At 35.5% G+C, this 27,937-nt stretch overlaps 1 protein-coding gene across 5 annotated transcripts in view; it reads left to right on the plus strand.

Annotated features, from left to right (window-relative positions):
* Window positions 1–27,937, plus strand: part of RYR2 (ryanodine receptor 2) — a 644,030-nt gene that overhangs the window by 276,213 nt on the left and 339,880 nt on the right. For all 5 annotated transcript variants that reach the window (XM_075995501.1, XM_075995503.1, XM_075995502.1 and 2 more), the window contains 4 exons: window positions 3,604–3,682; window positions 6,551–6,663; window positions 14,613–14,712; window positions 15,430–15,526. In XM_075995501.1, the coding sequence (XP_075851616.1) occupies window positions 3,604–3,682; window positions 6,551–6,663; window positions 14,613–14,712; window positions 15,430–15,526 (389 nt within the window). The remainder of the gene's footprint in view (window positions 1–3,603; window positions 3,683–6,550; window positions 6,664–14,612; window positions 14,713–15,429; window positions 15,527–27,937) is intronic.

The following is a 27,937-nucleotide window of genomic DNA, read 5'->3' on the forward strand; positions in this document are numbered from 1 at the left end:
ATGCGGATACATTTGGGGATGGCCAGGAAACAGTGATATCATTTCAGCAATGGTTTTAATGAGCTTGGATGTAATATATTTGTGTCCTGTTTAGTTTTCTCATTTATAAGATGACAGGTAGCTTAGATGACCTTTAAGGTCCTTCAGTTCTGTCATGATATTACTCCTATTTTTAATCTTATTTTTGATAGAGTGGTTTTAGGAGGAGAGAGGTATAAGTCAAGTAAGAATTATTTCTCTTTTCTGATTTTGTTTTAAGTGGTTCATTTATTAAAGCATTAAAGTATCTTTACTAAGAGATAAGATTTAAAAATCTACCTGTGAACTCCAATGTCAGTTCTACTCACTAACTTCTTTTCTTTCTTAACAAGGTGTTCTCTTTCTTTCTCCACTCCACGTCAGTTCCTTCTTTCACCCAGTTATCCACTGGACTTTCCTCATGCATGGTTTTCTAATTTTTTTACCTCCTATATATTAACGAAAACTCAATATATATGTTTTTATATATCTTATAGAGACATTATATTTTTACATATTATATATGCAGTTGACCCTTAAACAATGTGCGGGTTAGGAATGTGAACTCCCTATGCAGTTAAAGATTATCGATAACTTTTAACTCTCCCCAAACTAAACTACCAATAGGCTACTATTGACTGGAAACCTTACTGATAACATATAATCACTTGATTAGCATGTATTTTATATGTTATGTGTATTATATATTGTATCATATAAGGTAAGCTAGAGAAAAGAAAATATTAAGAAAATCATAGGGAAGAGAAAATATATTTCTGTTCATTATGAGGATCATCATAAAGGTCTTCATCTTTGCATCTTTATACTGCATAGGTTGAGGAGAAGGAGGAAGAGGAGGGGTAAGTCTTGCTGTCTCACGGGTGGCAGAGGCAGAAGAAAATCTGTATAAGTGGACCCATGCAGTTCAAACCCATATTGTTTAAAGGGCAACTGCATATAAAATATGTAAAAATACATACAAGTTTCATTCCATTGTTTTAAAAGCTTTATTGAATTATAAAAGCAATAAGTATTTATTCTAAGAGGTTTGGATGTAAAAGAATAAAAAGTTCTTTGATTACACTAATAAGAAAAAGCTCTTGGAGCCTTTAAAAAAGAAAATCAATCTTTTCTTAAAATTTTTTTAATGTAACTGAGATGTTAGTACATAACCAGATTTATATCCTTATTTTCAAAATATATTATTATAACATAAGCATTTTTCATATTATTTAAATTGTTCATCAACATAATTTTAGTGGCTATATAATTATAACTCGTCATTCATTTTTAAAAGGAGATAATTACCAAGTTATTATGTAAATTTTTCTAGAGCAGGAGACTACATATAGTCCCAATACTAATATCCAATAAAAGTGCACAAATTGTTGATCTCAAGCATATATATTAATGTGATAATCTGATTTTAACTGTCAAATTAAAAGAATTCAGAAGTATAGGAAGAGAAGTATAGGAAAAGTATAGGCATGATTTTAATGATGATTTAAAATTATCATTTCTATTAATGTGTTATATCACATAAATGGGTCAAATGAGAAAAAATTGTTGATCATCTTGGCAAGTGCTTAAAAAGGTCTTCAATAAAACTCAGCACTCATTCCTGGTAAAACTAAGTATTAATGATTATTTTCTCTATGATAAAGAATATCAATGTCAAATCAATAGCCAGCATCATAATTGTGAAACACTGAAGCCATTCCTGATAAAATTAACTAAATTAAAATAAACAAATAAACCAATATAAGAATATATTTTGTATCATCGCTTTGTAACAATGTTCTGGAAGTTTTGCCTGACATCGCAAGATATGAAATAAAGCAGTTTGATAAAGTGGCTGGATACAAGATAAATATGTAAAAACAACTTGTTTGTATAGAGCAACACACATTAAGATTTCCTGGAAAGAATTCCATTTTCCGTTGCAATCAAAACACATAAACTGCATGAAAGATAAATGTGAGGCTCTGTTTTAAGGAAACTACTCTCTATACTTACTAGGTGGGTTAAGATCCTGAACTTGGTTATTAGATCTGGGTTCAGTCTCACTTTGCCACATGCTGGACTACTTTTCTGCACCTCTTTAAGCCTGTAATTGCACATGAAAATTTCATCCATTCATTCAATAAATATGATTTAGCATCTGTGTGCTATGTACTGTTCTACAGGCTGGATGTAATAATGAATAAGATCAAGTTGTTGCCCCCATGGAATTTAATTAACATTTAGTGGAGAATTATAGTATCTACCTCAGAGTTGCTGTGAACATTAAAGGAGAAAGTGTATGCTAATAATTGCAGTGTCTAGTTCTGTAATAGGAATCACCTTATGTTTTTACCTGGGAATCTGAGTCTTGTAAAGTCATTACTTTTTCTCTCATAAAGGCACACATTTAACACAGTTTAGATCTAAAGTCTATAAACCTCAGGAACAATCATAGGCTGCCCGTTCTGAGGTCAGAGTCACACTCTGGCACTGGCTAAAAGCAGTGTTGGGGACCCTTGAAACCTCTTTCCTATAACCCTGACAAGCTAGTGCTTTGTACTCAAGAGATAGAATCAGAGTCCTTAGGTCAATTTGATCTCACAGCCCCCTGGCAATGATTTCCACCTACTATGCCAGCACATCCGCCCCTGACTGGTTCATCTCCTGTCTTCTCACACTCACACCATGTACTTATCTGGATGGGCCCTATGCTATAGTAAGAAATTTCCACTAATTGCATTAGTTGTCCAGTGATTCTGGAGCAGGTAGAGTCTAGGCTTGCTCAGTCCCCAGAATTGTCTCTGGGGACCCTCTGCAGTGTTCCTGTGCTTGCCGGCAGTGCACTTGCTTGGTGAAGATGGTAGTGTATGTTGAGATCCTACTACATTCATCTTCATTCTTACAACACTTTGCAAAGTTGTCGAAGTTGGGGTGCGGATAAGAGAATTGGACTGAAAAGTAATTCTAAGCATTAGGTCCAAAAAATATATAGTTAGGAAAACCTAAGGGTGGGAAGAGTAGGGCGATGGTGGTGGTGTGAGAATTTGATTCCTTTTAGGGAAACATATACACATGTGTACACACATGGTAAAGCTTCATTTTAGTGACATGACATGCTGCACACCAAAGTCAATTCTGGATTGATTTCAAGGAGTTAAAATTTTTAAAGTGAGAACAAAACTGAAAGGTAAAAGTGAGTAATTTTCAAATTTCTATTTGGGAGAAAGATTTCTAACTGTCAGATTATGCTGTACTTTTGCTGATGATAATGAATATCACATGAAGTAAGAGATGTACAAACACATCCCCATTTACTTGTCTTCTTGTACTGACAGAGCACATTTCGTTAGTCTTCTATGAAAGGAAAAAAGACCACATTTCCTTTTGAACATTGCTCTTCATGCTGTGCAAGTGCTGTTTTGCTCCACAGGCATTTAAAATTCTGGGCTTTTCACAGAAACATTCAGGTTTTTAAGAAAAGATTGATACAGCATAGGTAGAAGGATACCAAATTACATGTCAGAATAAGACTCTGTCATGACATGAGCGTTTAATGACAACCACTGATTCTATGTTTTTTAGTATCTATGCTGCCTGTCCACCTCCCGGTCTTCAACTGATAAACTGGCTTTTGATGTTGGCTTGCAAGAGGACACTACAGGTGAGCACCAGGAGCTGTGATGAAGCTGTGTTCAGAGAGAGCCTCGCAGGGGTTGGACTGGAAGAAGTCAGGAGACATGATGCATGAGATGGATGTTCTCATGGATGGAGTCTGGAAAAAGAAAGGAATGACTTTCTAATGAAAGTTTTTAGTAAAAGAAGGAAGTGTCTATTGTTACTATTGGTTATTCCCATATAATTAGTTGGGAGTTTAAACTAGGCTTCAAACCTTATTCTTCTTGTGCGTTTGGATAGAAAAACAGTACTACATGATTTGCTGGGTGTTAACCATATCAATGTGTATTGATTAGCTTATGAAGTAATATTGTATATCTCTTTCATCTTAAAAATACTTTTAAGTCTAAAAATGTAACATATTCAATGTCAACATTCAAATAAAAAGGCCCCGAATGAACGTCTCCTTCATTTGTCTGCCCCCTGGCAGAGAATCTGTCCAAACGCATTTCCATATTTTCGAAACAAAAATGTATATATTAACACATTTTCCTTTTGGAGACTCAAAATAGTCGAACACAGGCTTTAGTTCTTATTCTCAGTGCTCTGAGGACTTTATATACCTCTGTACAGATTTACCGTTTTCATCATTTACAATGAAAATGTATGACTTTTGAATTAAAAATAAATTAAAGACCAAGTAGAAAAAAGAACGGAAGGAAATAGTTTAACTTTTATTAAGTTGGTCCTTTCAGGGATGAAATTAAGCTATTCTCTCACCCTCCTCCCCCTGTTTAAAATACTTTCCCATATTTTCTGTTTTTCATAATGAAATGAATAAGAATAAAGCTATGTTTATCAACCTAATTAATTTTTTGATAGACAGACACATCATCTTGTACAAAAAAGCCCCAAACTCCCAGGCACCAAAAAGATAAAGGTATTACTCTGATTTTTATTTAATTTTAAATGGGCTCAGTTATACCTCTATATTTTTGCTAGTTTTTCATTTTTCTTATTGTAATTAATACATTCAGCACACAGTTAAATGAGAAAGTCCTCAGTACTTAGGTTCTTTCTTTAAAAGAAGTAAAAGACAGACATGATCTAGAACTTGTTTTCATACACCGCGATGATTATGTAATAGTCAAAACAGTAAAGCAAGTCAGTCCTTTGTGCTACATCCTGATTCCCTTTTGCTACTTTGTTTTTGCTCAGAGCTCTCTACTTCTCCTGAATTACTCAATTATTTATTTTACCTATCATTTTTACCTTCATCAGAATTAAACTCACAAGCCAGATAATTTTTTCTTCCTTGTTTATTGATGTTTCCCCAGCCGATAAAGCAATGATTGGCTAATACGGGGGTTGGGGGGCACTATAAATGTTGAGTGAATGAATAAAAAATTACCTCCACTCGTAAAAATGTTAATTGGGTGAATGAAGATAAAGAATTCTGCCAGATGACATTCAAGTAAGACTATGGTTTGTATAAGAAAAGCAGCTCAAGGCACAGATTACATGCTAACTGTGAAAATGCTTAAGGAATATTGTTTGATGATTCATTTTCTCATTCATGCAGAATGAATTTTTATTGAGTGCCGACAATATGCTAGTCATAGCTGGGGAAACCCCAGTGAAGAAAACACACAAAGTTCCCACTTTTATGGAACTTACATTCTGGCATTGGGGAATTGTTTCATAGTTAAGAAAAGAAAAGTGTTATGGAAAAATAATAAAGCTGAATAAAGGAAGAGAATGATAAATACTAGATGACATATAACTAAAACATTGTTCTCATTTCTGGGTAGAAGTTACATTTAGGCTTTACAAGGAACTGTGAACAGATTGAAGAAGTGTTTGCTTAAGCATATATCTTGGGTGACAGGACTGCAGAGTGAAGAATAGACACACAGTTCCTGAGGCTTACACTTGACTTGTCCTGGAAGAAATTACTTGATTTAATGAATACCCACATATTTTATGATGGGTCCTTCTGTAATAGGATTGTCCAAGATCTTACCCTTAGATTTAGAAACCACCACAATTTAAAATAACAAAAACAAGGTTAAAAAAGGGACACGATAGTAAAATTTTAGATGGCAACACTCTGTATCCTTTTTTGAATCAGCATCCCCAAAAAGTACTGAGAGTTTTTTCTTAATTCTTAAATTTTTTAAGAGATGAGGTATCACTCTGTTGCCCAGGCTGAAGTGCAGTTTTGTGACCATAGCTCACTGCAACCCTGAATTCCTGTCCTCAAGTGATCCTCCTGCTTCAGCCTCCCGAGTAGCTGGGACTACAGGTGCAAGCCATGATGCCCAGCTAATTTTTTAATGTTTTATAGAGACTGGGTCTTGCTATGTTGCCCAGGCTGGTCTCAAACTCTTGGCCTCAAGTGATCCTCCCACCTTAGCCTCGCAAAGGGTTGGGATTATGGGCGTAAGCCACTGTACCTGGCCAGAATTTTTTTAAAAAAATTGTTATAGCTGTTACATCACAAAACCCCAAGTCCTTATGAAGATTAAGTGGCAACCAACTAGATGTTTTTATAGAAAGCAATGTGAACAGAGTAATGATGTGATTGTATAAACAATGAAATCAGATCAGCATGAGTGGTGAAATTAGTCTTATGTGGGTATAAATAAATATGCTTTTTATTTATAAGCAGTTCTTAGTGGGGGAAAAAGACACCAACCTTTCCAAAATGTCACACCCAGTTTCTATGGGAAGAACCTTTGCTTTTCAGTATGTCTTCTCCTAAACTAACTGGGCTTAATTCTTTTGATTTCATGGTCTATGAGATTAATTTGCATTAAATTTCAAATTTCTGAAAGTTGTGTGAATGGAGTCACTGGCAGAGTGAATAGATTTTAATTAAGAGGCACTTCACTGTGTTTCAATCTCTCTGCAGGTGAGGCTTGTTGGTGGACCATACACCCTGCCTCTAAGCAGCGATCAGAAGGGGAAAAAGTACGCGTCGGCGATGACCTCATCTTAGTTAGTGTGTCCTCTGAAAGGTACTTGGTAAGTGTGGAAAGTAGGGTCATGCACTTGCTGATGTGATAAGTGACAGGTCAATAAATGGTCTCTTTAAGGTTTATATTGCAAATTATCTAGGAAAATTGCTTATAAACAAGCATGTATTTCTTTTTTTTTTTTTTAACAAGCATGTATTTCTATTAGATGAATTATAAATAAGTTCCTAAATAGGAGAATAACGTGACCTGAGTGGAAATGTGGCTTACCAGGTCTGTGTGTGTGGGCTTCCCTCGTGACCTTGATATGCATGTTCATGATATTGATAGTGCCTTTTCTTGAATTATTTTGTCAATGGAATGTAAATGCAGTATAATCAGGAATTCAGAATTTCATGGCCTTTATTTTGTTCCTGATGGAAAGGCTATAGTAATGAAGTTGTGATTACCTATTTTGATATTTATGAAAGCAAATTATTACTAAGAGACACTTGTCATGTTAACTTGTCATGTTAGGAGAATTAGACAAAATTATAAAACAGCTTAGGTCTATTGTTGACATTGAATCATTTCAAAGGGTAACGACTAGAAATGGGAGAATGAAGAAAGAAGTTTATGTTTAATCATTGAATGTATTTCATTACTTTTGTGGTGGGCCAATGCATTTAAATTAACTTATTTAGTAAGCAGCAGTTTTGTTAAAGTTTAATCCTACACAGAAGTTTGGAGAAGATTGAAATCAATGAAGGTATAAAGGATTCCAATTCAAAATATTCTTTTAACTTTAAGGTTGAAAAAGTAATTAAACAAATATAAAATGGGGCATTATAAACTTTATATCGGTATCCACATAAAAAAATCTCAGGCATTATAGTGGATGATGATTGAAACAAAAATCAGAAATAGAGCATGTGGCAGTTAAGCACATACTGGATTATAGAAAGGTTATTACCACTGCCGTAAATCAAGAGGTTACTTGTGTGTAACTGGTTTAGGGTAAAGTAAGAGTTTGGTACCACTTTGTTCTATAAACATGAAATACAGTGAGTTTGTTCTTGTTGTAAGTCAGTTTTGGTTTACCAATACATTTAGTTCCAGATTTAAAACATTTCTAGGAATAACGGTTTTCTTTCACTTGCTTTTTGGAGAGAGGTAATGATGAAGACAGTGAAATGGTGTAAGGGTGCCTTGTGTAACTGACAAGAGCTATTAAATTAAATGGGGCACCTGATGTTCACAGCTATAAGGAGGCCTGAAGCATTTCTCTACTTTTGTCCCTGTAGTTGGAAATAGTTATCATGCAAATTTCTAGGACAATACGGTTATACAGCTGATAAAATAAGCATTTATTAAGCCCTTGCTATGTGCAATGTGCTGTGTGGGTTAAAGTAACGTTGTGCGTTTTGATCTGCAGTTAGAAATCAATAGCAGTAGAAATAACTTGTGCACACTTTTCAAAATATAAATTCTGCACATATTTTAATTTGATTTTGACATAACTATACGTTTTGTTATTGTTATTATTGTTGTATGGCTTGTACTTTCCACTATGTATCAGAGTTTGTTTGACAGGATGGCATCATCATGTGCTGAAGGAACAGGAAATTCAGACCTCACGAGGTCAGGACTTCTGTATCAACTCTACAGCTACCTGCCTGAGCAAGTCATGTAATTCTCTGAACTCTGGCTTCCTCCTTTGTATAATGAAGTTGATGCTAATCACGATATGTATTGCCAAGTTTATCGTGAGGAAGCCATGAGATAATGAATTTGAATATACTTTGAACTAAAAAGCACTATATAAATGAAAGCAATAGTAATAATGATCATGAGGTTAACCTCTATGGAATGAAATAAACCTCATGATTAATTAAAATTCACAGATAATCTCCAAACTACATTTGAGCCAATTATTTAAGTTCTCTTTCCTGGTAACTTTTTATATAGAGCTACAGAAGAGCTCTATGTAACCAGATTGTTAAAATTTCACTTTCAGTTTGTAATGAAGTCATTGTCTTTATTGTTCATATCTGTGGACTTAATATGTAGTAGAAATAACTGGAAAGACCAAGGACATATGACACATGGTTTCTGCCCTCCAAGAATTAGTGGAAAAGCAAACCAAACACATATGGGGCTGTATGAGAATACTCTAGGACAGTAAATACGTGTCCCAGTATATGTTGGAGATGCTGAAAGAAGTTCTTATGGGTTATAGGGATAGTTAATTGTTATTTAACATTCCTACTGTGGTTGGAATGTTAGTGGGTATATAGAGTACTATGGTATGGATTCAAGGACTTATATAGTAGACTAGGCAAAAAGAATCTATAGAAAATGAAAGATCAAGAAGTAAGGTAGTGAAAGGACTTCGGAATAGACAAAGGCAGCTGGAATAATCTATATACTAAATCCTGAAAAACTAAAGATGGGTTGTGCATTATATTCATTCATTAGTATACAGCCTGGCAAGTATGAGCCTGGCTTAATAGGTAACCTTTGGAAACCCTCAGTTTCTTCATTTGCAGTACGGGGGATAATAAGGAACTTAACCCATAGGGATGTTATGGGCATTAACTGCTTAAATCCAACAAAGCTGTTAGCTCTGAGAACAGCACATAAAAATTGCTTAGTAAGTTACTTTCATTATTCACCTGGGAGTTGTGTGCCTATGAAGAGTAGTTAAAGAAACTATAGAAATTTAACCAAAGGAAGAGAAAGGCGAGGAAAAAAGAGTGAGGGGAACGTTATAGATGACCTTAAATAAAGATCTGTCATTTGCACTGGGTACAGTGCCTTCTGCCTATAATCCTAGCACTGTGGGAGGCTGAGGCAGGAGGATTATATGAGGTCAGGAGTTCAAGACCAGACTGAGCAAGAGCAAGACCCTGCCTCTGCCAAAAATAGAAAAAATTAGCCAGGCATGGTGGCATGTGCTTGTAGTCCTAGCTACTTTGGGAGGCTGAAGCAGGAAAATCACCTGAGCCCAGGAGTTTGAGGTTGTAGTGAGCTATATATAATGATAGCACTGCACTCTACCCAGGGCAACAGAGCAAGACTCTGTCTCAAAAAAAAAAAAAAAAAAAAAAAAAATCTATCATTTGAAAGCAAGATTTGTGTTCTGAGAAGACACTGGCATGGTTAAAAATAAATAAGTTTAAAAAATGTGTCTAAAAATAAATTAGATGAAACTAACCACTAAAAATAAACATTTTCAGTCATTGACTTTATAGTTCCTCAGTCATTGGTGTCTATTGACCAAAGAACTATTTTTCCTTCACTAACAGTGATGGTTAAGCTCAGGTTAAACTGTTTGATTGTGTATTGGGTATACTAATAAAGCTTACAACTGCTGGAATGCTAAATTGATTAAAACTGATTAAAGGACTGACTTTCATCCTGTCCTCCCAGGAGCTGCCTTATGGGTGGGTGAGAGCACCATGGCCGGCACCTGGAGCCCCAGGCTCCACCAGAACCGCTCCCCCATTGTCTGCTTTGTGTTGGGCAGTGGGGCATGATTTCCAAGGAATAAAGGATCTTATCTCTCAAAATGATTATAAACTCCTCGCCCAAACAATGCCTTTTCTCATTTTTGCTGTTTTATATTCTAATATAAAAAGATGTCTTAATCCTCTTTTCAGGATATCCAAAAGGGAAGAAATTATTTTGCCCATGTGGGAAATTTTGTTTTCTTTTAAAGAAGGCTTTAGCAAAGCAGCTTAAGAGAAATACACAATTAAAAATAGAGAAAACATGGCCAAGTAGGTATTATTGACTGTGAATTCATTTCAAACTAAACAAAGTCAAGCATACAAAACCATTTTTTTAATGTGTGTTAGGTGTGAAATCACTCTGTTATACACAAACGTTTTCAATCCATGGATTGAACTGTTTGCATTGGAAATGTTGATTTCCAACTGTTGATCAGGCCACCTAAGAAACAGATGGAAATGTTAAGATCCATGTAAACATCAACAATAAATAACTGATTGAAAATAAATTAGGAAAAGCAGAACCTTTTCATCTAAAGAGTGATGAGAAATGCTTAAAAGAAAGCTATTATAGGGTTCAAAAAATTTATTTTTCTCCTATCCCCCCTCTAAGATAAGAAATACAAAGGTGTTTTGATTCCATAATAAATTGCTGAATTGCTTCAAGATGCATAAAAATAATTTAAACAGATGATCATAAATATTGTTGACTGATTTATTATATCAACCAATTCATTTTTGATTAATTTCACTGGAGCCTTTTTTCCCCCTCTCTGTGGCTCAGGTGATGGAATCATAGAGTGATACTACATTTGGAAAGAGCATCTATTTCTATGGCCCTCATTTTTTTTTTTTTTTTTTTGAGACAGAGTCTCGCTTTGTTGCCCAGGCTAGAGTGAGTGCCGTGGCGTCAGCCTAGCTCACAGCAACCTCAGACTCCTGGGCTCCAGTGATCCTTCTGCCTCAGCCTCCCGGGTAGCTGGGACTACAGGCATGTGCCACCATGCCCGGCTAATTTTTTTTATATATATATCAGTTGGCCAATTAATTTCTTTCTATTTATAGTAGAGACGGGGTCTCACTCTTGCTCAGGCTGGTTTCGAACTCCTGACGTTGAGCAATCCGCCCGCCTCGGCCTCCCAAGAGCTAGGATTACAGGCATGAGCCACAGTGCCCGGCCCCTCATTTTGTTTTTACTGGAAGAAACAACTAAAGCCTGAGGGGAAATATGACCTGTTTACTTGTGTTTCCTGTCCCTGGATGATAATTTATTCGGAATGTTGGATCACCAGGGCCCAGTCCTTGATAATTGAATAAGAGAGAAATAAATGAGTGAAAAATTACATCAGATAAGGTTGAAATCAGAGATTCTTAAAAGTTTTTGTGTCATCAATTCCTACTGCAGTCTGAAAAACCTTATTGATCTCATCATAATAATACTTTTAAATGCACAAAATAAATACATAGGATTACAAAGGAAATGGAAGTTTTCTTCTGTGGACTCCAGGTTAAGAATTTCTGAGAGGTGATCTATAACGTCCCTTCTATTTCTGGGATTTTTGTGCTTCTGTCATTTAATGTCTTGGTTGATTTCCCCTACCACCACACACACAGACTTCTTCTGAGTTCAAGTCTACATTTTTTGACAAGATCCTTTGATGATTCATGTGCATATTAGTAGAGCTTGTAAAGCACCACCATTAGATCAAGGTGAGGCCAGGGATCAGATGGTGCCCAAAGCCCCTCTACTGCTGCTGGTGGATTGATGCTACCATATTATTATGTAAATTCCACTGTGGTTACATCTTTCAGCCTTAGGCCTACTTTGCTTTCAACCTCTGCCAACATCTATTTTTGCTAGATGAGGACAACTCATCTTAGTTTCAGTAACTGAAACTGTTGTGTTTTTTTTTTGGGGGGGGGGACAGAGTCTCACTTTGTTGCTCAGGCTGGAGCGAGTGCCGTGGCATCAGCCTAGCTCACAGCAACCTCAAACTCCTGGGCTCAAGTGATCCTACTGCCTCAGCCTCCTGAGTAGCTGGGACTACAGGCATGCGCCACCATGCCCGGCTAATTTTTTGTATATATATTTTTAGTTGGTCAGTTAGTTTCTTTCTATATTTACTAGAGACAGGGTCTCGTTCAGGCTGGTTTCGAACTCCTGAGCTTGAGCAATCCACCGGCCTCGGCCTCCCAGAGTGCTAGGATTATAGGTGTGAACCACTGCGCCTGAAACTGTTGTTGTGTTCTGAATATTTAATACCATGGGCCTGACTTGATGTTGCTATTACTCAGATTTTTCCTTTGCTCTTTAAGCAGAAAAATTAAATAGAAACATTCAAAGTAGAGAGTTTTCTTTAGAAGACAGTAACTTATTTAGATAACTTTATATGACTGTAATAAGATCTTAAGGATATATTTAGAGCTTTCTACCATAGACAAATTTTCATATTCTTATGGTTCTCTTTTATTTATCATGTATTGTTAGGATTAGATGCAATTTGAAAATTGCCTTTTTAAACCTTCCCACCCTCTCATTAATTTTTTCACTACAGTAACTCCTCACTGCATAAAATATAAGGTCTGTTGTCTGGCACCAGCCTTTGCGGGCCTATCGCTCATACTAGCTCTAAGTGTGTGTGCCAGCTCCAAAGACAGACCTCTCAGCTGTACTTTATGTCCCCACATCTCTGCCCCTTTGGTTGTTACACTCTTCTCTTCATCATCCATCCCCACTATCAGAAATTCTTTGAGGGCCAGAGGCCCCAGCCCACTTCCAATCATGAGATTTCTTCCTAAACTGACTTATAAAAATTTTGGTATATTTTAAATATTTATATTTAACATATTAACATTGTTAATACACAACCCAAATCCAATCAATGTATGTATAAACTTGTTTAGAGACAGTATATAATATTTGTGTGTGTATGTATGTGGGTACTCTTTTTTCATGAAATCATTGAAGTAGGATGGTTTATGGAATAACTTAAAATATTTGTTTTCAGTTTATGCTACCGTGATTTTAAAGGTTTGGTTGGCGTCTCTGCATTCTTATTGATTGAATAACATGGCTAGATGCTAGGAATACAGCTGTGAACCTGTGTCGGGTAGCTTACAAGATGGAGAAAGAAAAATAATCCCTAAAATTACATTGCGTGATAATTGCTATAAAAGAAGATATAATTTGCTTGTTTGTTGAAGCGGATGCAATTTGATTTATTTGTAAACAATTAAAGAATTTTTAACATATTGGAGAAGAAATTGACTCAATAAAGGAATCTCAGCTGGGACTGTGTATAAGAATGACAGACTAAGTTAAAGAAGAGGTTGTAAAAATCAGGCAGCTGAGATTGAGGGGGGAGGGTAAGAGCAAATTATTTCTAAATCTGATATATCAACTGATAAGCTGATATATTTTATTGATTAGAAAAATTACTGTTAAGATAACTATATATATGGTACAACAATGTCAAAAGTTTCTTTGGCTTTATTTTTAAGACAAGGAAAATGAAACACCTATTCTTACTGGTGACTTGAGAATAGTATATTTAGGTAAAAGAAACCCTTAAGATGTTTAAAGTCCTACAGAGTATAACTAAGGTGGCTACTTTAGGCTATGACTGGTCTTTATTTAACTATTATTAGAATGGTCAGTATTCTGAGAAATTTCTGGTCTGCTATCACCAGCCTTGGCAAAGTGTTGAGAAACATTGCAGGGATATTGGTGATGTTTACTGAGAAGACTCCAAGAAAACAGGTGGTTGTTCTGTGTATGTTTGAAATTCTAGAGGCAGCCAAGTAATGATTAGTTACATAAGCAAGGTATTTGTCTATATTAATAATTTTGTTTTTCTTAGTTAACATTTGGTAATTAAATCTTATGGCCGTCAAAGATATTAGACATGATATTATTTTAATACGTTTCTATTTTTAAGAAGGAAAATCTGAAATTAGTTAATGTCTGAATTTTGGAAGACATTTATTGTGCTGGTTGTAGATTACTATCAGAGAACATCACTGTCTAACACCATTATATCAAATTGCAGATAGTAGTTCCTAAAAGACTCCATAAAATTGGTCCAGTAGGTTTCACCTACTCCATTGTGAAAAAACTCTTGGAGTGTGATATATAGGAAACTTAGTTATAATTTTAAGTATAAGTACCCACCTTATGTACCATTTCATCCGTCTATACTCTTTAAAACAGAAATAGTCTCTTTTTATAAATATATTTATTTAGTATAATCATTTGTGCATTTGTGATTACAGACTTAAGTTAATAACTCTTAGAATGAAGGTGAAAAATACCTAAAGTCAATTAGGAACTTTTATTTAATTTTTTCTTACCTTTTTTTTTTTTTTGAGTTTTGAATGAGAGGGTTGAAATAGATGTCCTCCATAGACATTTCCAAATCTTCAGTGTTAAGTTTGAGTTGCTAGAAGCCCTCACATGTTAAGACTTACCAGAGCCTGAAGCGACGTCTCCTTTTGCCTCTCGCCGCAGCACTTGTCTTACGGCAACGGCAGCTTGCACGTGGACGCCGCTTTCCAGCAGACCCTCTGGAGCGTGGCCCCAATCAGCTCAGGAAGCGAAGCAGCCCAAGGTAACAACTCCACTTCCCTTGGAGGGCTCGTCCTTGATGCAGAGTTGACAGTCATCTTTGGAATTGTGATAATGAGCTGATTGTTAATTAGAGCTTTTTTCGTGTCAAAATAGTTTGCAGTGCGGATACATGACATTTGAGAATCTGGTTTCGATTGCTATTTAAAAGTGAAGCTTATGTTAAGATTTATCTTTCCTTAGTATTATGCTGATGTTAGTTTTTACTTGTTTGTGTGTGTTTTGTGTGCTAGGTTTGTAGGGGTTATTTTCTCCGATATTATTATTATTATTTTTGGCCTGAGAATATTGCTCAGTTAGGCTAATGTCAGTATTTCTCATTGTCTGGGGTCATGTCTTCTGGCTGGATCACAATGATGTCTATGCAGAAGGGCTTTTCAGGGCAAGTATCTGTGTATGTTCTAGTTATTCTCACGTAGGTTCCAGTCTGATCCTGTACATGTTTGTATCTTCATTGGAGGATTTTATGTGGTTGAGGTCATGTATTTTAGTGGGAATATCCCTAACTGTGGGACCGAAGAACCTGGGACTCAGAGGGGCAGCAGGCACCATCCATCTCTGTGACCTTGGCGAGGTGCATAAGCCTCCTTAGACTTCTGTTACTCTGTCTATGGAAGTAGACAATCGAACCAGGTGATCTGCCTGGCTGCCAGCATCGGCCATGACAGTCCAAACGTGAATGATTTTTTAATCCTTACAGGGTATCTGATTGGCGGGGATGTCCTCAGGTTGCTACACGGACACATGGACGAATGTCTGACCGTCCCTTCAGGAGAACATGGTGAAGAGCAACGGAGGTTGGTACCTGAGCCCAGCCTGCTGAGACTGGCACTTTTTTTTCCCCTTGATTTAATTTTTTTGAAAGTTAAAGATATATCTGTTCAGGCCATTAGCATAATACAAGATGGACCACTGATGTTCATTTGTCCACTGAAGTGGTCTATTTGTTAGCCTCCCTAGAAGTTTTTTTTTCTCATGTTCTTTTTTTATTACCTATCAATAGAAAAGCTCAAAATTTTTGTATGATTAGAAAACATCACGAAACATTGAATGAAACAAAGTGGGAGGAGTGAACACATTACATAAATAAATGACTTAAGACTTCATTAAATGTTGATTAGTTTTGATTAATTTTCTTTCTAAAATGTTTAATCTCAAATTCAGTTTCAATGTCAGAGTTCTCAAAATGTGCAAAATTTCAGGACCTTTTTCTATGACCTCTCATTTATTAACATAGATAACAAAATTGACCACTTGTCCTCATATTTTATGTGAAATAACTCTCACGTTACTTTATTTGGCATTGGGACAAGATTAAAATAGTTTGAGTCCACTGGGAAAACTACACAAATATAATAAAACCATAAAAATATTTAGCATGATTTGATTGTTGTTTTGCCTCATGAATTAGCAAGGAACATAGACGATGAATACATAAATAAGAGTATAGTGAGAGAAGGCAGATGCTTAGTTATGTATCTTTAAGTCTTTTGGTGGGCATTTCTCATAATACTAACAAGGACATTTAGGCTAATGTTATTTAATACACATTTATTATAGTAATTTAATAAAAAGATACAGGGAACATTCAGAAAATTAATAATAGTTTATCTAGCTATATAACCTAGGGCAGACTGCCCTGAGACCTGGGTACTGGGTCTTTCTGTTACAAGGCAGACCTGGTTTGTAGTAAAGAGAGACATGCAGGTCCTGGAAACATACCCTAAGCTGAAAATGCTGCTTTGGGTAGGTTAGGAAGAAGACGTTGATGGTGGTAGTAGGGCTTATATAAAAGATAAGGGAGATTTTAAAAGGCATTTTGGTTCAAGGCATTAATTTCAAACAGAAGGATAAACATAAAAGCCAGAGAGATGACAGTATATTCTGAGAATAGCTATTATTCCAGGGTGATCAGGAGGAAGGTGGAGGGAAGAGAGAGTGGTTTGTTCAGCTTTAGAAGGGTCCTCACTGCCATTGCCATGGGCTGGCTTTTCCCCTGAGGTGGTTAGGAAGGGATGGGGGAGGCAAACCAATTGTAGTAATTCATGTAGCAGAAGATGAGAACCTCAACCCAGAGAGTGACATCACAATGGAAAGGAGTACCTGAACCAGAAGTATTTTAGGTAAAATTTGAGAGTTTAGGCACAAACCAGATGTGAGCTGTAAGAGAAAGTATGAAATCGAGGGCAGTCTGATGCTTCAGACTCGGTGGGGAGATGGATAGTGCTAAGGATTGCAGAAGATGGTGCATGGTTGGTATGAAAGATGGAGCCAAAGTTTGGATACAGATGAGTACAGAGGGTCCATGGGGCAAGTAGGAAATTGGGATTTCTGAGTATTTAATTTAGAAAAAAGCTTGGGTTGGATATAAATTACAAGTGCATGGAGGATATTGAAGAATGTCTTTCCATCATGTTCACTCAGATGGAGAGAGAGGAGCTGTGATTAGAGAGGGATGTGTTTACCAATTTGGGCATTGCTTTTAAAAGTCTGAGAAGCCCTGGAATAGACTAACCAGACGGCTGAGGATGGATTCTGATAGAACACTGATATTTAGGATGTGGGCAGAAGAAGAAGCGTCAGCAAGAGAGTCAGAATGCTAGTTCAGTGCAGAACCAGGGAAGTTAGTGATAGAAGCCAAAGGACTGGGGTGTGGATGAGTTAAATGCTGTGACATATTTATATGGAGTTAGGGGTTATAAGAGGCCATACCAGAGTATGGGGGTTCTTCAGTCCCTGCGTTGTTAAGTGAAAGACTTAGGCCAAGTTATTCTAGAACTCTGTCTACAGACATTGTAGGGATTTGTGATTAAGGGACTCTGCTCTGCCACTTACAAGTCGTGTAATGTGTGCTGGTGACATAATTTCTTTAAACATTGGTTTTCCCCTCTGTAAAATGCAGCTTAAATATTATCTCCTACTTTCCAGGGCTTTTATAAACACTAAATAAGAAAGTGCATGTAAAATACCTGACACATACTAAGAGATCAATAAATTTATTGTTGTTGCTATTATTATTATCCTTATTATTTAAACTGAAGAGGCAGTATTTAGCCAGATATTATGGAAAAGTTTGAGGGACCCTGGGCATGTACATGACAGCATGGTAGAGCATAAACTTTGTAGGAGAGAGGCCAAACTAGATCAAAGAAGATCCTTCAGATAACTGGTTATTATTGTAGAGAAAACTAGGGGAAATTTCAAAGATATCTTAATATTGTTCCAGACCGACTTTCTTACTGCGTGCGTGTTGAAGCCTGCCCCTCCTTTCCAAGTACCATGTTTCCCCGAAAATAAGACCTACCCATAAAATAAGCCCTAGCAGGATTTCTAAACATTTGCGCAATATAAGCCCTATCCTGAAAATAAGCCCTAGTGATGGGCGTGGCTACACAGCATATCTGCACAACCCATGCATTTCGTCACGGAGCGGTAAAGAAGACGAGCAGCCCTTCCCATCTGTCCCATGAGAGCTCTATTGCTTGACATGAGAGATTGGGGCCAATGGTTCTAAAGGAAATAGAATCGCAAGAAATTCAGGATGGAATTTGGGGTTTGGAGAGTTATGATGATGTTCCAGAAGAAGACAACTTAACTATATTTGAATAAATGTAGATTGTTGTACTGTACTTAAAAAAAACCAAAACACATCCCCTGAAAATAAGCCCTAGGGTGTCTTCTTGAAGAAAAATAAATATGATACTCTATTATTTTCGAGAAAACACGGTGCTGTTCTTGATTTAATGTTAATATATCAGGACTGTTCCTAGGTAGTAATGGCAGTAAGGACACATCTGTGAGTGTCCCTTTTTATAGCCAGTTTACATAGGTGACATTAACTTAAAATGGATGCCAGATCATTACTTGAGGGAGAAAATGAGTCACAAATAGGTTAGAGGATGAGAAATATTACCTAATAAAGAAGAGTTGTATTTGTCTTGATTATAGTGGGATTGAGCAATTATTTGCATATAATGATAAAAATAATTTCCTCATTTTGAAGTTCATAGAACATTTTATTATATCAAATCTTGTTAATATCATCATGTAGAAATTCTTTTAACCTCCCTCTGTTCTCTCCCTAAGTCATTGCTGGTGCCTTAGGGAACTAGGGTATCCAAGGACAGCTCAGCCCAGAGGCAGAATTTCTTTATTTGATATCAATCTGTATTGGGGTAGAAATGAATAATGATGACCTAAAATATACTTATTTTGATTCATTAAAAAATATGTAAAAGATAATTTGACTTGTGGACAGTGGTTTGAAAGCTAGAGAAGTTCCAGAGAAATATGTAAATTTTTCTTTTATTTCATAGGTTCTTTACTGTAATTATGATCGGATTGTACTCATTAATTATATCTTGTTATTAAAGGTCAATAACTAAAGTCAAATTTGTTTTATTATAAGAAGTAGTGGAAATGAATAAAAAGATGGCCAGAAGAGACGTTTATTTTGGGGTAATTTAGGAATATTTTGGCCATAAATGCTGTGTTCCTAAATAGATTTGTCCATCTGCCCATGCCTGGTTCCATTTGCAGTTAGTGAATGTACATAACTATAATTGTAGCTATTGCAAATGCAGTTCAATGATGGATTCTGTGATTCCGGATAGCAACAGAGTTATCTTTAACTTCGTTTTCACAGTCAGACATGTTTGTATATGTGGTTAACTATTCTTTCTCAAAAAGAATGTTGATAAAAATCTTAGAATGAAGAACATATAGAGCTATTTAATTAAGTAGAACTGAACTGGAAAATTAGGCCTCTCAGAGTTAAACTAAATATATCTATTTTCCAATACTTCCTACCCATATTACTCTCATATATTGAATTCTGACGTATTTGTGAAATATAGCATCACTATTATTTTAAGTCGCTTGAGATTTTTCCAGGGAGACATACATCTCTAAAATGATTGGTATACAATTTGTCTAAACAGTAAAAATAACAAAAATATAATCTGTGGTAGTTATGTGTAGTCGGGTACAAGGGAGAGATCTCCTGAGTATTAGTATTAACTATTATGTCATAATTTTTTAGTTCTTAGACTTTTAAAATAGTGAGATAGAATAAGTTAAGGAGAAACAGGTTCTGGTAGTTGGCAAGGGATTTGTAAGGTGCAATATAGTGTATTAATTATTGCTTTAAAAATAGACTTTCATTCTGGAAGATTGAAATTTGATTACCTAATTGTATTTCAAGCCTGAACTATTTTATGTGGGGAATATTTTCTCTTCTAGATTTTTGTGTCTGGAGTACATCTCATTCATTATTCCATCCATGATTTTATGTGAACATAATAAAATATTGACAAAGGCATTTACTTTATGTGCATGCACACTTATATTTATGCACTAAATACGTACTATATGAATGAAGTATGCCATGCTTTTACATTAATACATTTTCAAGTAACTAAATTAAGGGAATATCATTTGAGAGTTCTTATTTGGAAACCAATATCAGGGAAACATTGTTTGAAAAGCATTACTTGTATGTTCAGAACAGGTTTGCTACATCACAAGTAGTTTTATTCCTTTAATTTGTGGAATGGCTATTATGTTCTGGGAACTGGGGCTATAGGAGTATATAAAAAAGATACAAAGTCTCATTTCTCAAGAAGTTTACATTCCAGTGGGGATATATGACAATAAAATATAAACGTGTTTATTTATAAATGCATACACGTACTCATCATGCACATATAGAGATAAAATGCATTAGGTGATGATGGAGAAAAATAAAGCAGGGAAAGAAATGCAGAGTGTTTATGTGTGTTTTATGTTTTATGTGTGTGTATGTGTGTGTGTGAGAGAGAGAGAGAGGGGGAGAGAGAGAGGGAGGGAGAAAGGGGGGAGGTTGGGGCAGGGAGAGAAAGATGGTTCTTTTTCCGTGTTATCAACAGTACTGTTGGCACATATTTGCTCTGACTAGTTACTTTCACATACAGGGCAATTAAGTCACAATTTCTGACTATATCTGGAAATAAGTGAAACATTTGCTTTCTAGAATGTAACTCAGCAGGCAAAAGCTATTCTGTATGTATGCATGACAATATTTTTACCTCTGTGCCCCTTTTAATATGATGATGATTTAATGAGCTTAAGTTGTAAATAATTAATAAGGCATGAGATGGATTTGATATAATGAATTAAATGTCTCTCATTCTGGCTTAGAAAGAGATGCATGGTTTATGTCTGTGTATACAGTTGGGTGATTAATATCCTTGTGAGGATATTTGTGTGCCTTTAATCACTACCTAGGAGGAAGCTTTTAAATCTGCTCTGTTGTGCTCCAAAATTGTGAAAGATGAAGTTATAGCATAAGGGCTTTTATTCCTTCTTTACCCCTTCACATCCTACGTATATCTTTTCAGCCTGGGTCTGGGAGTAAGATGAGTTTGCTAAACAGTTTTGATGGAAGAGTCAGTGCATAAAGAAGAGCTATTTTCTGCTCTTTGCCTCTTCTCCCTTGGGAGAGATTCACTCTTTCCCCCAAACTTAAAACTCCCTGCCACTTGCAGAGAGCACAGTGGCTTCACTTTAGTCTGTCATATTCTAGCAGCCTCACCTGGTGGAGAACCACTGTCAAGGAATGGCCAGCATAGGACTTCAAAAACAAAAGCTTTTAAAGCAAAGGATTAAAAATATTCATAGGAATTTGAGCTGTTGGATTTCAGTAAAAATGAAAAAGAAACAAAAAAACCCAAAAAACAATTGAGTCATTTGCTGTACTTGCAGTGTGTGAACTGAAAAAGAGATAATAGATTAAAATCAACATTAAAACAAAAAGAAATCTCCCAGGTATTTTCTCAATTAAAATTTAATACCACGACTTGTTCATATCAGTTTATTAAGCTTAATCTAGATGTAAGTAGTATCTTTCAGAAGAAAAAGAAAGGAAAAGCATCCTCTTTAATTGTGCTTTTGTGGTTATATTGTAATCTGAATGGGATGAAAAGTAAAAAATAACAGCATATTATCTTTTTTGCTTTTCTGCTCTAGTCCTATTTACAGTATTCATTCAGTGATGACTAAAAGTATAAGGGCATTATTGTTTTAAATCCATGCTGATCCCCTTGTGCAGCAACTTGAATGGAACCGTTGTCACAAACTCAGCCCCTGAATCAATAAGTACTGCTCCTTAAGATGCTGGTTAAGCATGTACTTGGTTTCTATTACTATGAAGAGACTCCTGATACCTTGCTTTAGTACCTGTATCCCAGTTGCTCAGCCAAACACTCCCAAAGGTACTAGCAACAGAAATTCTACTGTGAACATGTGTAAACGGAAACACTTATGACTTTACTCTGAAATAATCTTTTAATTCTGGGTCTGCTTTTCAGTCACTTCAACTCAATTCCCTTATTGCTTATCTAAGGGATTTGTATAGCCCAGTCATTTTGGGTGTGTGCTGGGTATAAAAAATATAACAATTCATGACTAAGACCTCAAAAGCATAAGCAACAAAACCAAAAATAGATATATGGGACTTAATTAAACTAAAAGGTCTCTGCACAGCAAAAGAAATAATCAACAGATTGCACAGACATCCTGTATAATGAAGAGAAAGTATTTGCAAAATATACATTCAGCAGGGGACTGATATCCAGAATTTACAAGGAGCTCAAACAATTCAACAACAACAAAACACCTTAATTTCAGACTGAGACCCTGATAGAAAACACAGTTATGCCATGCCCAGACCTCCAAGCTACACAAATGGACTATTCTGCTAACTTCTGTATGACTTCACCTTGGGAATGAGCATATTCAGGAAAGAGAAGGACTGATCCCAAGTTGGAGAGATCAGAAGCATCTAGCTAAGGTTCCTGAAAAGCAATAGCTGGTTATGCAGGGGGAACACCTAGAAAGAGTCATGTCCTGGAGTCAAAATGCAAGAAGGTTTTCAGTGGCCTGATTAGCTGTGTCAAATGCAGCACTGTCCTCAAATTTACTCACTAATGGAGTGCCCTTCAAACAGAATGTCTTCATTATTTTCTCTTATAGCTTCAACTATGAAATTTGTCTGTTGCTGCCAAATGTGGTGTTCCTGCCACATTCTCCTGAGTTCCTATCTTAATTGTTCGAGTTTTTTACTGCATATCTCTGCATGAATTTCCTTTGGGATTGCAATTCAAATATACCAACCTTAATTTAATTCTGTCAGCGATGTTTTCCTTCTTATAGTTTATAACTTGGTTATGTATACCAGACTGCTGTTGTCAGCCTTGACCTCCTTTCTTTCTTCATTTTTTCAAATTAAATAAGGACTTGGTCTTTAAGTCCTATTGATTTTATCACTGAATTCTTTTTCCTATTAGACTCTTGCTAAGAGTGAGACTCCCTTGCTATTAGTGAGACTCCTTTTCTTGCAGATGCCAATTTTAAGTGTGAACTCTCCACTTTACTGTAATTTGAGGACTCTGTTGCTTTCAGATTAATAATCCAAGTCTTTATCCTTATCTCCATATCCTTGTGGATTTGTGATCCCCATTCAGAAGAGTACGTGAGAAAACTTACTTAACTTTCTCGTCATCCCATGCATCTACCACCCAGAGCTATTCTTGCCCTTTGAACACAGCAGCATGCTACTCAACATTCTACAACTTTTTTCTCCTCTCAGTGCCATGTTCTCTGACACATCCTTGCTCTTTTCTTTGCTGTTGAATTTCTTCCCAGCTTCAAGGGTGAGCTCAATATGATCTCCTTCATGGAATCTTTCCAGAGCTTTTCTTGATAATTATACTCTTCCCTCTGCTTCCTTCCTTCTTCTGTCTTTCCCTCCCTTATCCCTTCCCTCCCTCCCCCATATTTTTATATAATAGTATTTCCATATTACTACATAGGCTGTTTTTTGTTCTTTGTGTCTTTATTAACACATTAAACTGCAACTTCCTGGGTCAGGAACCTTGGTGTTTCATCTTTATTTTTCCTAAAATCTATACTCAAGTGTCTAGAATACATATGAATGATAAGCAATTCATATTTTTTAAGCTAAGTACAATAATACTTCTAATTTGCTTTTGTTTGGATGAAAGAATATATAGTACTTCATATTATTTGCTTTTGCAAAATTTACTTATATAAATTTCTATCCCTCCATTCTTCTCTCTTAAGGAGAAGCCCCAAAGTTTATGTGATATAGCCTGATATTATTTTGTGTCATTCTGGAGAAAGAAAGGCATTAAAAAGTCTACAGTTTACACCTGTTCCCTTCTTTTTCCTCCTAATATATTCTCTCTTACTCTATTAATATTTTTTGAGCTTGGGATTACTTAATGATTTTTTAAAATTAATAGACTTTGTTTTATAGTTTTATATTTACAGGAAAATTGAGTAGAAAGTACAGAGAGTTTGTATATACCCCCTCACCAGTTTCTCTGTTATTAACATCTTATATTAATGTGGTATACTTGTTATAGTTGATAAGCCAGTATTGACACATTATTCTTAACTGAAGTTTGTTTACAGTAGGATTACTCTTAGTGTTGTGCATTCTAGATTACAGTATCAAATGGATTAGCTTCATTGCCCTAAAAATCCTGTTCTTCACCTATTCATTCTTCCCTCCTCCTAAACCCCTGACAACAACAGATATTTTTACTGTCTCCATAGTTTTGCCTTTCTCATAATGTCATATAATTAGTACCATACAGTATATAGTTAATATCTTTTCAAACTGGCTTCTTTCACTTAGCAATGTACATATATGTTCCCTTCACGTCTTTTTATGACTAAATAGTTCTTTATATCATTGAAAAATATTCCATTGTATGACTGTACCACAGTTTGTTTATCCATTCACATATTGGGGGAAATCTTGGTTGCTTCCAAGTTGTGGTAATTATGAATAAAGCCGCACAATTGATATTTGTGTACAAGTTTTTGTATGGACCTAAGTTATTAACTCATTTGAGTAAATGCCAGGGAGCACAAATGCTAGATTGTTTGGTAAGAATATGCTTCACTTTGTAAGAAACTGCAAAACTGTCTTCCAAAGCGTCTGTACTATTTTGTATTCCCACCGTCAGTGAATGAGAGTCCTTGCCAGCGTTTAGTCCTTGCCAGTGTTCTGGGGTTTGGCCATTCTAATAGAGGAGAAGTGATATCTCATTTTAATTTACATTTCCCTGATGACACATGACATTGAGCATCTTTTCATATGCTCATTTTTCATCTGTATAACTTTGGTTAGGTGTCTGTCTACATCTTTTGCCCATTTTAAAATTTTTCGTTTGTTTCCTTATTGAATTTTAATACCAGTTCTTTAGCAGTTATGTATGTGCAAATATTTTCTCTCAGTCTGTGACTTGTATTTTCATTCTATTAATAGTGTCTTTTGCAAAGCAGAGATTTTTAATTTTAATGAGGTCTCTCAGTATTTTTTATTTCACAGATTATGCTTTTGATCTGGGCATCTCAAAAGTCTTTGCCAAATGCAAGATCATGTAGACTTTATCTTTATTTTCTAGTAGTTTTATAGTTTTGTGTGTTACATTTAGACCTGTGGTCCATTTTGAGTTAATTTTTTTGGAAGGTATAAGATATCTTCTAGAATCATTGCATTTCACATGTGTGTTGAGTTGTTCTAGCACTATTGTTTAAAAAGATTGTCTCTCCATTGTATTATGTCTGTGACCCATTTTCAGTTAATTTTTTGTGAAGGATGTAATGTCTGTTTCTAGAATCTGTGTGTGTGGTTTTTTGTTTGGGTTTTTTTTTTTTTTTTTTGTATGTGGGTGTCCGATTGTTCCATCACTATTCGTTGAAAGACTTTTTCCCATTGAATTACCTTTGCTTCCCTGTCAGAGATCAGTTGACTATTTTTGTGTAGGTTTATTTTTTGGGGTTTTTATTATGTTCCACTATTCTATTTGTTCTTTCATTAGCATCACACTTTCTTGAGTACTATACTTTTATGGTAAGACTTGAAGTCTGGTATTGTCTGTCCTCCAACATTGTTCTTCTCTTTCAATATTGTGTTGGCAATTCTGGGCCTTTCAGCTCTTCATAAACTTAGTTAGAATCAGTTTGTTGATATATACAAGATGACTTGCTGGGAATTTTATTGTGGTTGCCTTGAAATTATAGATCAAATTGGAAATAGCCGACACATGGACAATACTGGGTCTTCCTACTCATGAGCATGGAATATCTCTCCGTTTATTCAGATCTTCTTTGGTTTCTTGCATCAGAGTTTTGTTTCTTCTTTTCCAGTCTCTATATCTTCAATTTCTTCTTGTCTTATTTCATTATCTAGAACTTCCAGTACAGTCCTTGAATTGCTGTGGTGAAAGGAGGCATCCTTGCCTTGTTCCTGATCTTAAAAGTATTGAGTTTCTTCTCTTAAAGTATGATGTTAGCTTTGGGTTTTTTGTTCTTTATCAAGTTGAGGGAGTTACCCTCTATTCCTAGTTGTCTGAGAGATTTTATTATGAATGCCTGTTGGATTTTGTCAAATGCTTTTTATGCATCTATTGATAGGATCATATGATTTTTTTTTCTTTAACATGTTTATATGATGTTACTATTCAGTGATATTTTAAATTAATTACCTTATGTATACAAAAGGAGAAAAAACAATTTTTGCTAGCATGCTTGTATTCAAGCAATACATTCCTTTTGAAATGAAAAATAGTTATAATGCTTATGGATACCTGTTATGACATTTATAATCTGTTCTTTTAGGATAATTAAATAACCACTGATTTTTCAAAGGAAAATTGAATTCTGTGGTACATCATGAATTTATTGAAAATTAAGTTTGGATAAATGAAGAACTCTAGTATTGTTTTACTGCCCTGCATTGCAACAACTAAAATATATTAGTATGGCTTTTTGTTTGTCCCTGTTGCATTCTACATAACCATGTAATGATGATATGAATCAGCAAGGGAATCTTTGGAGGCTAGTAAACTACTCTTCTCTATCCATTACTTGAGTAATGGATTCATTATCAAAATTTGATGTGACTGATTAAATTGCCTTTTATTATTATTATTACTATTTGTTTTTTGTGTGTTCAGGTATTTGTTATACAATCTAGCCTCTCTGTTGACAGAAATGAAACCAGAATGTTTATACATTCAGGAAGTAGGACTCTGAGTAGCTTCATTTCATATCCCCATTGCTTTAAAGTCACATGAAAATGTAAAAAAGAAAGAAAGTTCACTTGGTGCCCTCCCTTCAAAGTGTCTGTGATATTGTAGTAATAATAGATGATGTAAGCTATTAAGTGTTACAATAATATACTGAACTTCAGGGCTTTCTTATGTTGAAGAAACAAAAGTGCCTTGAAAAATGCCCCAATTTTTCCTGTTTTTGTGAAGTTTTTGGCATAAGTCAAGTGCTCTGAAGCACTATGAATTTATCTATATTTCTCTTGGTGGGGGAAAGAGCTGTCACAGTGTAGATATTAATTCCAGATTTAGAAATGTGACTCAAGGTATATAAAGTGGACTTTGTCTCAATTACTTATGAAAGATCCTAGAACCAGGATTTTATCTAGTTAGCTCTCTCTGAGATTAAAATTATCAATAATGTGGATAGGACCTTTCAGACCTGGGGTCAGGAAACTATTGCCAATGGCTCAAATCCAGCCTGCTGCCTGTTTTGGTAAATAAAGTTTTATTGTGACATGACTATTCTCTCTCTCTCTGTCTGTCTCTCTCTATTTTTACATGTTATCTATGTTTGCTTTCATATTACAACAACAAAGTCAAACAATGTGACAGAAACCATATGACCTACAAAGCTTAAAATATTTACTGTCCGGCTCTTTACAGAAAAGTGTGCCCATTCCTGTCATAGACCACCCTTTCATGGTGGCAGTGAAAGTTGTGGTAAGGGATATCAGTCCAACAGCACTGGCGACATGAATCTCTATGCCCAGAGCCAAAGGAATGGTGACAAGGCAGGTGACTTCAGAAGTAGACTTTCAGAGAAATAAGGTAGTTAGGAAAGGAAGTATCCTTTTAATCTATATAATGTGTACATTCTTCTCAGAGATTGAATTTTTTGTAGTGTTCTTTTACTATCAAACTGTATCACAATATATACAAGATGGAATACTACACAGCCTAAAAAATGAAGGAAATCCTGTCATTTGCAACAGCATGGATGAACTTGGAGGACATTATGTTAAGTGAAATAAACCAGTCATAGAAAGATAAATATACCAGTAGTTGATAATGTATTGTATACTT

Source organism: Microcebus murinus, chromosome 19 (genome assembly GCF_040939455.1).
Source record: "Microcebus murinus isolate Inina chromosome 19, M.murinus_Inina_mat1.0, whole genome shotgun sequence".
In the NCBI taxonomy this organism is placed as follows: domain Eukaryota; kingdom Metazoa; phylum Chordata; class Mammalia; order Primates; family Cheirogaleidae; genus Microcebus; species Microcebus murinus.